The 13,873-nt window shown below is 46.8% G+C and overlaps 1 protein-coding gene across 1 annotated transcript; it reads right to left on the bottom strand.

Annotated features, from left to right (window-relative positions):
• Positions 1-905: 905 nt before the first annotated feature.
• On the bottom strand, positions 906-2,204 carry LOC120978105 (insulin-like growth factor-binding protein complex acid labile subunit). Its single transcript, XM_040406334.1, has one exon. The coding sequence runs from the start codon at positions 2,202-2,204 to the stop codon at positions 906-908; it is 1,299 nt and encodes a 432-aa protein (XP_040262268.1).
• Positions 2,205-13,873: the final 11,669 nt, after the last annotated feature.

A 13,873-nucleotide genomic window follows, 5' to 3' on the forward strand; every position in this document is an offset into this window, starting at 1 on the left:
AGAAACGTCTATAGATATTTAAATGAAGAACAGTCATCTGCCTTCATAACATTTTAATCCCAGGAATATTTTAAATCCCTGCATTGTGTTGTAATTCCTAAATTAATTGCATGAAAAACAACTGGGAGCTATCACTCCCCTTGTCAATAGGATGCATCCCTATACAATCTCATACTGTCCAATCAGATCTGATAGTCCCACATTGTTTAGGAACACGGTTTCTCCATAATGAGGGTGGTAACAGCCATTTTGTCAATTTACTCATACTTTTCTGGGAGAAGGCAAAGCAAAACAGAGAATTTCTAGGCAGAAATATTCCAGAATTGGTATTTGATAAGCCATAAAAGTGTTTACTACAAGAGAGATGTCAAGAGAGAGGATGTCTCTTTTTTTAATCCCTTTGGCCCTGCTCAGAGATTTCTGTGAATCTGATACAACATAATAAGCAAAGAGCCACCGATTAGAATTTGATTTGTGTCCGATTCCCCAGTCTGTGAGCAGTGCCAAAGGGGTCTGTTTTTTTTATAGAGGTCACAAATTTCACTAATATGCTCTTCTAATATTTTTCCAAAGATGTATCAAAGCCAACTTGACACGTAAGATATTAAATACATTGCATCAAAATGTAACTTGACTTTTTCAATGGCTTTCGTTGTGCTATATGCCAAGTTTAAGTTTACCGAAACAGCATATTTAGTGTAGTAAGTGTAAAGTTAATGTTTGCTACATCTGTAAATCAGAACAAAACTTTGACTAGATTTTCTCTTTACAGCAGCTGGCACAAACAATAATTAAGACATCCATGCAAATACACAGAACCATACATAAACATATGTATTTCTTTCAGCTTCCTCAAGAACAACTCGAGGGAAGTCATTCTATACATAACAAGTCTAAAAACAATGTCATAGTAGACCTACACCGAAGACAAAGTGGCCTACAATTAGAAGTGTTACAAGGGTTGAATGAACAGCTAATACTGGAGCAGAATCTAAGGAGCTCTCCAGGCATGTGTCATCCTCATCCATGTCATCTTGGAAGCAAACCACACCATTGTGGGTGAAGACCTCTGAGGTTGTCCTGTAGGTCAATGCAAAGATGCAGTTCAAGCCTTGGATCGTTCCTTTGTAAGTTACCATCCAGTTGGCAATCCACGCCATGCTACACTCACAGCTCCACGGGTTATAGGAAAGGAAGACGCCTTTCAGCTTGGGCATACGTGAGAACAAATAGTGAGGGAGAGAGGTCAGATTATTTTTATTCAGTTGAAGGAACTGAAGCTGCTTTAAGGATGAAAACGCGTTATGTCTGATGTGCGTTATACGATTGTTATTAAGATGTAATTTTTTCAAGCGTACGAGTCCATTAAAGGAGCAGTTAATTTTATCAATCTTGTTAGCTTGTAGGTACATAATCCTTAACTGGTCTAATCCACTAAAAAGCTGATTAGGCAAATGGGATATGAAGTTATGTCCTAAATTTAGCACACTCAGCTTGTTCAGATGGTTGAAGGCTTCTTCATGAATGGCCCAAATCCGGTTTCTTTGTAGATTAAGATCTTCCAAGGCTTGTTGACATTTGAAAGAATTTTTTCCGATGGCTGCTATGTGATTATTTTCCATAGATAACCTGGTCACGTTGTGGAGTTTCCTCAGCGCCTGTGGTATGTAATTCATCTTATTGGAGCTTAAATCAAGAAATTCCAAAGATGACACATATAAGAACACAAGAGGATGGATGTCAAACACGTTGCAGTGAGACAGATCCAAAGAGATGAGGGTAACGAGGCCACGGAAGGTGTGGGCATGGAGGTAAGTCAATCTTGGGTTCCAGCTAAGATTCAATTCTTTTAGGTTGCCAAGAGCAATAAAAGCACCAGGATACAGGAACGTGAGATTGTTCTGATTGAGCCATAAGACTTGAAGAGCAGGCACATCGCGAAAAGCGTTGAAAGGAAGGATCCTTATTACATTCCCTGCAAGGTTCAGTAGCATGGATGAGGCAGGCAGATCTGGAGGTAGATTTTTAATCCCAACTTTATAGCAAAAAACTTCATCATCAGAAGAACACTTGCAGACAGCAGGGCAGGTAGCATTGCTTACATCATTGCTTGCCTTGGCAAAACACCCACAGAGGATGACAGAAATGATGGAAATTCTAGAATAGACCATAGTAAGGACCACTGGCTTGAAGGCTGGCAGCATAGTTGGGATTTGAATGTGATGTTTGGCATTTAGATAAATGTGACTGGACCACCACAAAACCACAGGTGACCAATCAAGTTGTTTGGACAGTCATAAGCAGATTACATGTCACAACGTACCCACTTGTGCGTCGCTTCCCTGTAATGTGCTGGTGACAACTTTAGGGATCATAAAACAAATGCATATTGATCCTGGATCTATGAATATATTCCTATTATATACTTTTTTGCCCCTCCGGTAAGCCCTGACAGCACCATTTGCAGTGCACTCTATAGAATGGGCACATATCATAGTCAGTCAGACTGAGAGGATGCTATGTGGCCCCCGGCTGGTGTCAATCCCTTTGCTATTGGGTGGTGAGAACCTGTACAAGACGTCCCTCTCAAGAGGACAAGGGGGTGGTGGACCAAGAGGCATGGAAATGGCAAACATACACCATGCCCTTCTGTCCTGGCTGTCAAAACCGGGTGCCATAATAGAGCCCTCTTCTATGTACCCCACTGCAAGTATGCCAGCCATTTTGTAGGTGAATAGTATGTTTTAGATGTTTCCTGTGAACAGGTTCAATAGTCATTACAATTTTAAAGGGATAGTTGAGCAATGTTAAAGGGCTATTCCCATGTCCACAGGATGTGTCATTAATGTCTGATAGGTGTGAGTCCCACCTCTTGGATCCCCTTGAGACACAGTGAAAGGTGAGGTGCCTGTGCGTGCGTTCTCTTCTTAACTTTTATGGGAGTACTGAAAATATCTGTGTTATCCCCCTGTTCTCTAGATAGGAGCGGGTGGCAGAGGTGGCAGTGGATGTGCCATATGTTCAGATGGGAATACAGCTTTAAACCGGTGGGGTTCTGACCAGGGGTGCACCACCAATGAGGCCAGGTGAGGCGATCGCCTCAGGCAGCACCAAGTAGGGGCAAGAGGGGGGTAGCCAAAGGGCCATGGGCTGAAGGGAAGGGGTTAGGTTGAGAAATTGGCATTGGGGAGAGGGGGCGCTGTTTCAGTTTTTGCCTCAGGCAGCAGAAAGGCTAGGTGCACCCCTGGGTATGACCAGATAGTCGTCTGCTTTTCCGTTCCAAATTCTCCACAGTCTAATGGTGAGAGGGTGCCCAGTAGTCAGATCCCCACCAATTTAATTTTTACCACCTATTCAGCGATGAAATGTTTGGGGCTGGAATACCTCTTGTAACCAAAAATGTTAAAGGGGAGATTTATCAAACTGGGGTAAAGTAGAACTGGCTTAGTTGCCCAAAGCAACCAATCAGATTCCACCTTTAATTTTTCAAGGCTCCTTTGGAAAATGAAAGGTAGAATCTGATTGGTTGCTATGGGCAACTAAGCCAGTTCTACTTTACACCAGTTTGATAAATGACCCCAGGGGGCAGATTTAGCTAAACTGGTGTAATGGAAAACTGGCTTAGTTGCCCATAGCAACCAATCAGATTCCACCTTAAATTTTCCAAAAGTGCTCTGAAAAATTAAAGATGAATTGTGATTGGTTGCTATGGGCATCTAAGCCAGTTATCCATTACACCAGTTTTGATAAATCTCCCCCTTAATATGTTTTTATCTCTTCGTCTACATTTCCAGCTAGTCTGATATGATAGGGAACTACTATATAATAATGTTCATCTTGATCTTCATGGTTTATGAATAAAATGCATAAACTACAGTAGAGACTGACACGCAATCAAGGCAGAAGAAGACAGAGGTGGGAATGTTACTGCATAACATAAGAATACAGATCTATATCACATAATTGTGGGATGCTGGCTGTTGATGATGATGATAGGTGGTGGTTAGTGTTGGGCGAGCATGCTCGGCCGTACACCAGTTCGGCTCGAGCATCTTTATGCTCGGCACATCACAGTGTTCGGCCGAACATCGTGTGTGCTCCAGCACGATGCTCGAGTCTCGTCCCCGCACGTTTGTTGGCTGCTACGCAGCCAATAAACATGCAGGTAAGTACTGCCCTTCACTGTAATGTCGTAGCCATGTTGGCTACTGGCATTACAGTGATTGGCTGGCCGGAACGCGTCATCGGGTGCTATATAGCACCCGATGAAACGTGCTCGGCGCAGTCTTAGGGTCCATTCACACGTCCGCAATTTTGTTCCGCATTTTGCGGAACGGAATTGCGGACCCATTCATTTCTATGGGGCAGCACGATGTGCTGCCCGGATCCGGAATTGCGGATCCGCACTTCCGGGTCCGCAATTCCGATCCCGAAAAATATAGAACATGTCCTATTCTTTTCCGCGATTGCGGACAAGAATAGGCATTTTTCTATTCGGTGACGGCGATGTGCGGTCCGCAAAATGCGGAACGCACATCGCCGATGTCCGTGTTTTGCGGATCCACACACACGGACGTGTGCATGGACCCTTAGTCAGAGAGAGCTGTGCTGAAGAAGGGACAGATAGTGTAGGGAGTGAAATAGTAATATTTTATTGAAAAAACTTGTTAGAGACCCAAAAGTCCTTTTAAGGACTATTGTTGTATCTGGCAGCAATATATATTTTTAGCGCAACATGCGCAAAATAGCTTTCAATTGTTTTGCCGCTGCAGATAGCGACATTATCTGCGCTACATCTCCTGTGTAACGTGTGCGCAGTCTAGAAATATCTGTGACATCCAGCGTACTTTTCCCGTAGACGGTGCCCGCTGCGGACAGTTACATTACCTGCGCTACATCTCCTGTATAACGTTTGCATATCCGAAATATCAGTGACATTCAGTCAAATTTTTTTGCTGCTGGTGGCAGCGACATTACCTGCACTGCATCTCTAGTATAACATTAGCGCATCCGAAATATCAGTGACATTCAGTGTAATTTTTTTTGCTGCTGGTGACAGCGACATTATCTGCGCTACATCTCCTGTGCAACCTGTGCGCAGCCTAAAAATATCTGTGACATCCAGTGTACTTTTTCCGTAGACGGTGTACATTACCTGTGCTACATCTCCTGTATAACGTTTGCCCATCCAAAATATCAGTGACATTCAGTGTAATTTTTTATTAGCTGCTGGTGGCAGCGACATTACTTGCGCTATACCTCCTGTATAACGTTTGCGCCTCCTAAATATCAGTGACATTAATTCAGTGTCATTTGTTATTAGCCACTGCGGACAGCGATATTATCGGTGCTACATCTCCAGTTTAACGTGTGCGCATCCTCAAAATATCTGTGACATTCTGTGTACTTTATTTGCGCATACACTTACAAAACCTGCGCTACTGTACGTGTGACATACAGTACAGACCAAAAGTTTGGACACACCTTCTCATTCAAAGAGTTTTCTTTATTTTCATGACTATGAAGGCATCAAAACTATGAATTAACACATGTGGAATTATATACATAACAAACAAGTGTGAAACAACTGAAAATATGTCATATTCTAGGTTCTTCAAAGTAGCCACCTTTTGCTTTGATTACTGCTTTGCACACGCTTGGCATTCTCTTGATGAGCTTCAAGAGGTAGTCCCCTGAAATGGTCTTCCAACAGTCTTGAAGGAGTTCCCAGAGATGCTTAGCACTTGTTGGCCCTTTTGCCTTCACTCTGCGGCCCAGCTCACCCCAAACCATCTCGATTGGGTTCAGGTCCGGTGACTGTGGAGGCCAGGTCATCTGGCGCAGCACCCCATCACTCTCCTTCATGGTCAAATAGCCCTTACTTTCAAAGTTTTCCCAATTTTTCGGCTGACTGACTGACCTTCATTTCTTAAAGTAATGATGGCCACTCGTTTTTCTTTACTTAGCTGCTTTTTTCTTGACATATTACAAATTCTAACAGTCTATTCAGTAGGACTATCAGCTGTGTATCCACCTGACTTCTCCTCAACGCAACTGATGGTCCCAACCCCATTTATAAGGCAAGAAATCCCACTTATTAATCCTGACAGGGCACACCTGTGAAGTGAAAAACATTTCAGGGGACTACCTCTTGAAGCTCATCAAGAGAATGCCAAGAGTGTGCAAAGCAGTAATCAAAGCAAAAGGTGGCTACTTTGAAGAACCTAGAATATGACATATTTTCAGTTGTTTCACGCTTGTTTGTTATGTATATAATTCCACATGTGTTAATTCATAGTTTTGATGCCTTCAGTTTGAATCTACAATTTTCATAGTTATGAAAATAAAGAAAACTCTTTGAATGAGAAGGTGTGTCCAAACTTTTGGTCTGTACTGTACTTGCAAGCATATATACCATTTAATATGCGCAAGGCGAGCAGTAAGGGACGGGGAAGTGACCGTGCTGCTGATGGTGCACGTAGAGGCTGTGGTCCTGGGCTCTGTGAAACAGTGCCTGCTGCCAGAGCACAAGAAACACACTCATCCACGATACCTAGCTTCATGTCCCAGTTTCCACAGCGGCACAGGACACCACTCTCGAAGTCAGTCCAGTGCGACCTGGTGGTCGGTTGGATTGCAGCAGATAATGCTTCCAGTCGGTTAAGCACCACCCTGTCTTCCACAAAGTCCAGACTCAGTAGCCAAGAGTCTGGTCAACAGAATCCTCACCCCCTGATATTCCTTCCTCCCACCATGGAGAGTCTTGGCAAACAAGTGTTCCTACACTCGGATATTCAGAGGAGCTCTTTTCATCGCCATTCTTTGATTTGGGCCTCTCGACAAGTCCCCTTGAAGAGGGACATAAGAAGATATTGTGCCCTGATACCCAAACTCTTGAGCATCCACAGTCACAAGAAGATGACGGTGGGGAATGGCAATTAGTGTTTCACGAGGTGGATGATGATGATGAGACACAGTCGCCAATAAGTCAACGGCAATTAGTGTCTCAAGAGGTTGATGATGAGGATGAGACACAGATGTCAATAACTGAGGTTGTTGTTAGGTCAACAAGTCAGGAGGATAACCAGAGTGAGGAAGTGGAAGAGGAGGTGGTGGACGATGAAGTCACTGACAGAACCTGGGAAGCCGAGCGAGGACAGCAGTACAGAGGGGGAGGGATCCGCAGCACCACAACAGGCTGAAAGAGGCAGTGGGGTGGCAAAGGAAGAAGGTGGGCTACACCAAACAGGTCCGCAACTGTTCCCCCGGAGCACCCCCTTGCGGCAATCTCCCTTGACAAGAGGTAGGTGTTCCGCAGTCTGTCGCTTTTTTGAGGAAAGTGTGGACGATAAAAGAATTGTTATTTTGAACCTGTGCCGTACCAAAATGAGCAGGGGCATGAACACTAGCAACCTCACCACCACCAGCATGATCTGCCACATGGCATCAAAGCCAGGGGCGTAACTAGAACTGACTGGGCCCCACAGCAAATTTTTTACAGGGCCCCCCTCCCTTAGGGTCCATTCAGATGTCCGCAAGTGTTTTGCGGTCCACAAAATGTCCGCAAAACATGGATACCAGCTGCGTGCGTTTCGCATTTTGATAGTTCCCTATGATAGAAATGCCTATTCTTGTCCACAATTGCAGACAAGAATAGGCCATGTTCCATCTTATTTTGCGGGGGCCGCGGAATGGAACTACGGATGCTGACAGCACACGGTGTGCTGTCCGCATCTTTTGCGGCCCTATTGAAATGAATGGGTTTGCACCTGTTCCGCAAAATTGTGGGACGGATGCGGACCCAGAACAACAGACGTGTGAATGGACCCTTACTTAAAATAAAACCTTTCAAAAAACCTCTCTTTCTCTTTGTATCACTTTTTTGACAGCTAAAACTTTTTTTTAGATTTCTGCCTAAAGAGCTGAAGCTTTTCTTCAGGTGGATGAATTGTAGTTTTTATTGGTACCCTTTTTGAATAAAAATTATTTATATTTTTTAATAGTGAAGGCATTTTTGGACATAGCAATGTTTTTTTTTATGTTTATTTACCTATATTTAAAACACTGTGAAAGGGGGTGATTGGAACTTTCATCCCAACCTCTGCCCACTCCTTCCTCTGCCAGCCTCCTGTACTATAGCATGCGGTACGTGGCAGCCTCCCTTCTCTGCCTCCGCTGCTCTGCCATGTACTAGTGCTTATTATGGCACACATATGCATGCACCCGATGCCAGCCCAGAACCATCCTGGCATCACATTTGTGTATATGTAACTTAAGAGAAAGCCATAATAAGCACTAGTACATGGCAGAGCAGTGGAGGCAGAGAGGGGAGGCTGCCATGTCCCGCATGCTATAGTACAGGAGGCTGGCAGAGGAAGCGTGGGCAGAGGTTGTGATCTGGCTACCTGGCAGCTACATGCTGAAGGCTTCAGCATGCAGCTGCCAGGGGGCGATCCCAGCATCTGCCAGCCTCCTGTACTATAACAGAAGCAGATGAATGCATTTTATTATATAGGAGGCTGGTGGGACTGGGATGGCAGCCTGTGGCAGCTATATGCTGCAGCTTGCCATGGCTGCACACTCAGAACTTTGCCTGCTGCTGTACCTGGTCTTACCTCCCCTCCTCTCCCAGTCTGTGAACTTGACAGACTGGGAGAGGAGGAAAGGGTTAACTACTTTGACTCTGCCCTGCCCTCCTCTTTCCTCATGCCCAGAGAGGCCCCAGAACCACTGTGCACTAGTGCAGGTGCAGCTGCAGCAGGCAAGGGGGGGAGGGGGGGAACATGGGGGCCCAGGCACATACCTGAAAAAACGAGTGCTGTGCATGCCTGCTGTGCCTCCCTCCGCCCTCTGCTGTGCTTCTTCTCCCAGCCTCCCCGCCCCTTGGGGAGGACTTCATTTGGGGGCGGGCTGCCACTGTGCTGCCTGAAGAGATTCATTTGCATAGTGTGCTGCCGACTTGTTCTCTGGCAAGTGTCACACTATGCAGGCAGAAGAGGCAGCGAGTCAGCAGATAATCATGGACGGAGTCGCCCGCCGAAGCAGGCCCTGTGTTAATGAATGGGGAAGTAGGATGGATGGGAGGGGGGCGGGCCCCTATGTGACCGCACCAAATGTAAAGGGGAGGGGATTTGGAGGTGTTGTTTTCGGGGGTGGGGCCGGCCTGAAAACGTAAAATGATGTACACACAGTAAGTGTGTGTGTATGAGACACTGCTCCCGGGCCCCTTGTCAGCCCGGGCCCCGAAGCAGCCGCTTCCCCTGCTTCCCTGGTAGTTACGCCACTGATCAAAGCACCCTAATAGGTTGGCCGAACACCTGGGTCCACAATCAGTGTCTGCGAGTAACACCACACCTTGTGTTACGTGCTGGCCAATCCCCTGTCCAAGACGCAGGCCCGGATGCCTCCCGCCATGCACCTGGACCTTTGCAAGCACCATCAGCTAGCACATCCACTTCTGTGTCCCAGCGCAGCGTACAGATGTCTATACCCCAGGCCTTTGAACGAAAGCGCAAATACCCAGCCACCCACCCACAGGCCATAGCACTAAATGTGCACCTTTCTAAATTGCTGGCCCTGGAAATGTTGCCATTTAGACTTGAGGACACTGAGGCTTTCCGCAGCCTGATGGCAGGGGCCGTCCCGCGTTACTCTGCCCCTTGCCGCCAATATTTTTCAAGGTGTGCAGTCCCAGCCTTACACCAGCATGTGTCCCGTAACATCACCCGTGCCCTGACCAACACAGTTATTGGGAAGGTCCACTTAGAGACTGACACATCGACGTGCTTTTGAAAGTGCTTTTGGACAGGGACGCTACATTTCCCTAACATGCACACTGGGTGAATGTTGTGGAGGTCGGGAGTGAGTCGTACCCTGGGATGGCACAGGTGCTACCGACGCCAAGGATTGCGGGCCCTACTTCTATTAGGGTTTCCGCCACCAGCTACGTTAGTGGCTGCAACTCCCCCTTTTCCTCCTCCGCCTCCTCCTCCACTTCTACCTCTGAATTATCATCTTGCAGCACCAGTCAGACATCAGTCAGTAGCTGCAAGCAGTGCAGTGGGGAAGCAGCAACAATATAAAAATATATTTAGACGGCACTCCTCTATTTCTTTTTACGGTGCTGAGCGGTAATTGCAGTAATAGAATAATAGGAATGACCACGGCACTCGTTTTATAGTTGAATCGATAATGCTTCTTTATTATCCATCCAGGAAGTAATAATTAATAAATACTGGCAGGGCCGTCTTTAATATTGATTGGACCCTGGGCAAAAATTTACTTGGGCCCCCTGGATCCCGCCTTCCCACACCTTAGCAGGCAATCACGCCCTTCACCACAACACACACACAAAAAATCAACACATCTGGTAGAGTACAGTGAATGACTGTAAATACTTCCAGTTCTGAAGACTCCAGCGGCTCAGGATCAGTGCTCTGGCCAGCTGGGCTCAGGCTGGAAGTGGGCACCGCTCTGCAGGAAGGAGACCAGGGCTCGACTCACCCTAGTCTTACAGTGCACCCCAGCACCCCACAGTATGCAGTATAGCACCCTATAGTATACAGCAACCCACAGTATGCAGTATAGCACCCTATAGTATACAGCACCACACAGTATGCAGTATAGCACCCCACACTATACAGTACCCCACAGTATATAGTAGAGCAGTATAGCAGCGCACAGTATACAGCACCTTACAGTATACAACACCTCACAGTATACAGTAGAGCAGTATAGCACCTCACCGTATACAGCACCCCAAACTATACACGATACAGCACCCCACACTATACAGCCCCAAACACTATACAGTACAGCAGTATAGCACTCCACAATATACAGCACCCACAGTATACAGCCCCCCACAGAATACAGCCCCCCACAGTATACAGCCCCCCACAGTATACAGTACAGCAGTATAGCACTCCACAATATACAGCACCCACAGTATACAGCCCCCCACAGTATACAGTACAGCAGTATAGCACTCCACAATATACAGCACCCATAGTATACAGTATACATCCCCCCACAGTATACACCCCCTCCCCCCCACAGTATACAGCCCCCCACAGTATACAGTACAGCAGTATAGCACTCCACAATATACAGCACCCACAGTATACACTATACAGCTCTCCACACTATACAGTACAGCAGTATAGCACTCTACAGTATACAGCACCCACAGTATACAGTATACAGCTCCCCACACTATACAGTACAGCAGTATAGCACTCCACAATATACAGCACCCACAGTATACAGTCCCCCACAGTATACAGGCCCCCACACTATACAGCCCCCCACAGTATACAGGCCCCCACACTATACAGCACCCCACTATACAGTAGTTTACAGTATATTAGCATAACAGCCCTTGTCACCTTTTTCTGATGTAATCTTCACAAAAAAAGCTCCACAGTTAAGGCAAACTTCTACAGCAACACTCCTGGTAGAAAGGACCTTGATGACCTCATAGCCATGTGACCAGTAATATTGCTAGGTTACTGGTCACATGGTGATGATGTCATCTAAGGTCCTAGAGAATCATAGCTCTCAAAGTAAGCTGCCTGGAGTGCCGGCAGGCATGGCATGGCAGCACCCCCTGTGTAGCTGACAGCCTGACACCCGGGGCAGTGGCTATCAGGGCTCAAGAGGCAGCTGCCTTGGGCCCCCCAGGAGCAACTGGGCCCGGGGCAGCTGCCCCTTTTGCCCCTTGTTAAAGACGGCCCTGAATACTGGCCAACATTTCGGTCTTATCACAAGACCTTGTGCACGGCCTTAGTATTAGGAACATCTTATTTGCTGGATGGCATGGCATGGGAAGCAGCAACAGGCCATGCTTAAACTGATCTGCTTAGGTGACAAACAGCACACCGCCGCAGGATAAGGGACCAGACTGAGCTGTGGCTCTCGCCACTCAACCTAGAACCAGGCATGGTTGTGTCTGATAATGGCCGTAACTTAGTGGTGGCTTTGGAGCTCGGAAAGCTCACACACATACCATGTCTAGCCCACGTGTTCAACCTAGTGGTTCAGCAGTTTCTCAAAACCTACCCCAATTTGCCTGAGCTACTGGTGAAGGTGCGCCGCGTGTGTGCCTATTTCCGAAAGTCATCGACAGCTTCCGCTGGTCTGGCAACGCTGCAGCAGCGCTTGCAATTTCCAGCTCACCGACTGTTGTGCGACGTGAGCACGCACTGGAACTCCACGTTACAAATGTTGGCCAGGCTTTGTGAGCAGCAGAGGGCAGTAGTGGAATACCAGCTGCAAAATGGTCATCGCCTTTCCAATCAGCTTCCGCTCTTCACAAGCGATGAGTGGGCATTAATGTCTGACCTCTGTGAGGTTTTACGCAACTTTGAGGAATCAACACAGATGGTGAACAGCGATAACGCAATTATCAACGTAACCATCCCACTTGTGTCTACTCAAACGCTCACTGCTCACAATTAAGGCTGACGCTTTGCATGTGGAAGAGGTGGAAATGGGGGAAGATAGTACACAGGGTAATAGCCAGACCACCCTCAGTTCGTCTTCTCAGCGTGAATTGGATAATAAGGAGGAGGAGGAGGATCAGGAGACGGTTGCCTCCGCTACAGAGGGTAGTACCCATGGAAGTTTTATTCTGTCTGTTCAGCGTGGATGGGTAGAAGAGGATGAGGAGATTGATAGTCATCCTCCTGAAGAGGACAGCGAAGTCTTGTCTGTTGGGACTCTGGCACACATGGTTGACTTTATGTTATGCTGCCTTTCCCGTGGCCCTCGCGTTGTACGCATTTTGGCCAACACCGATTACTGGTTGTTCACCCTTCTCGACCCCACTACAAAGAGAACTTCTCATCTCTCATTCCTGTGGTGGAGAGGACAAGCAAAATGGTGCAATACCAGAAGGTCCTTGTGGAAAAATTGCTCCAAAAATTTTCCAGCTGACAACTCAGGCTACAGAGTATGTAGTTCCTTGGCCAACCGAGGAGGGGGGGGGGAGGGGAACACACAGCAGTTCCAACAGAGGCAAGGCAACGCTCTCCAAGGACTGGGACAGTTTTATGACACCTCGCCAGCACCCTCAACCTGATGTGCGGCCTAGTGTCACAAGGAGGGAAAATTTTTGGAAGATGGTGAAGGAGTACGTAGCAGACCGTGTCAGCGTCATAAGTGATCACTCTGTGTCTTACAACTTTTGGGTGTCCAAGCTAGACACATGGCACGAACTGGCGTTCTACGCCTTGGAGGTGGTGGCCTTCCCCGCCGCCAGTGTTTTGTCAGAGCGTGTATTTAGTGCTGCTGGGGGAATAATAACCGATAAGCGCATCCGCCTGTCAACTGAAAATTATTATTTTTATTATTATTTATTATTAAAGAGCCATTCATTCCATAGCGCTGTACATATGAAAAGGGGTATGCATACATAATACAGACAATTGTACTAAGCATAAACAAGACGAGTTACAAACTGGTACAGAAGGAGAAAGGGCCCTGCCTGTGAGGGCTTACAATCTACATGGTATGGGAGAAGGACACAGTAGGTGAGGATGAAGTCAGTCAAGGCGGTATAGAGGCAGCAGGGTCACTGGTTGTAGGCTTGTCTGAAAAGGTGGGTTTTCAGGTTTCTTTTGAAGCATTCCACTGTAGGTGAGAGTCTGATATGTTGGAGTAGCGAGTTCCAGAGTGTGGGATGCACGGGAGAAATCTTGGAGGCAGTTGTGGGAAGAGGTGATAAAAGGAGAGGAGAGAAGGAAATCTTGTGAGGATCGGAGCGTGCATGTGGGGATGTATCGGGAAAGTAGCTCAGAGATGTAGGGAGGGGACAGGTTGTGGACGGCCTTGTATATATATGTTAGTATTTTGAAGTTAATTCGCTGGGCAA

Source organism: Bufo bufo, chromosome 8 (assembly GCF_905171765.1).
Source record: "Bufo bufo chromosome 8, aBufBuf1.1, whole genome shotgun sequence".
NCBI classification, from domain to species: domain Eukaryota; kingdom Metazoa; phylum Chordata; class Amphibia; order Anura; family Bufonidae; genus Bufo; species Bufo bufo.

Excerpts from the sequence above, each read along its gene's own strand:
- LOC120978105 (XM_040406334.1), bottom strand. The coding sequence starts at position 2,204 with ATGCTGCCAGCCTTCAAGCCAGTGGTCCTTACTATGGTCTATTCTAGA.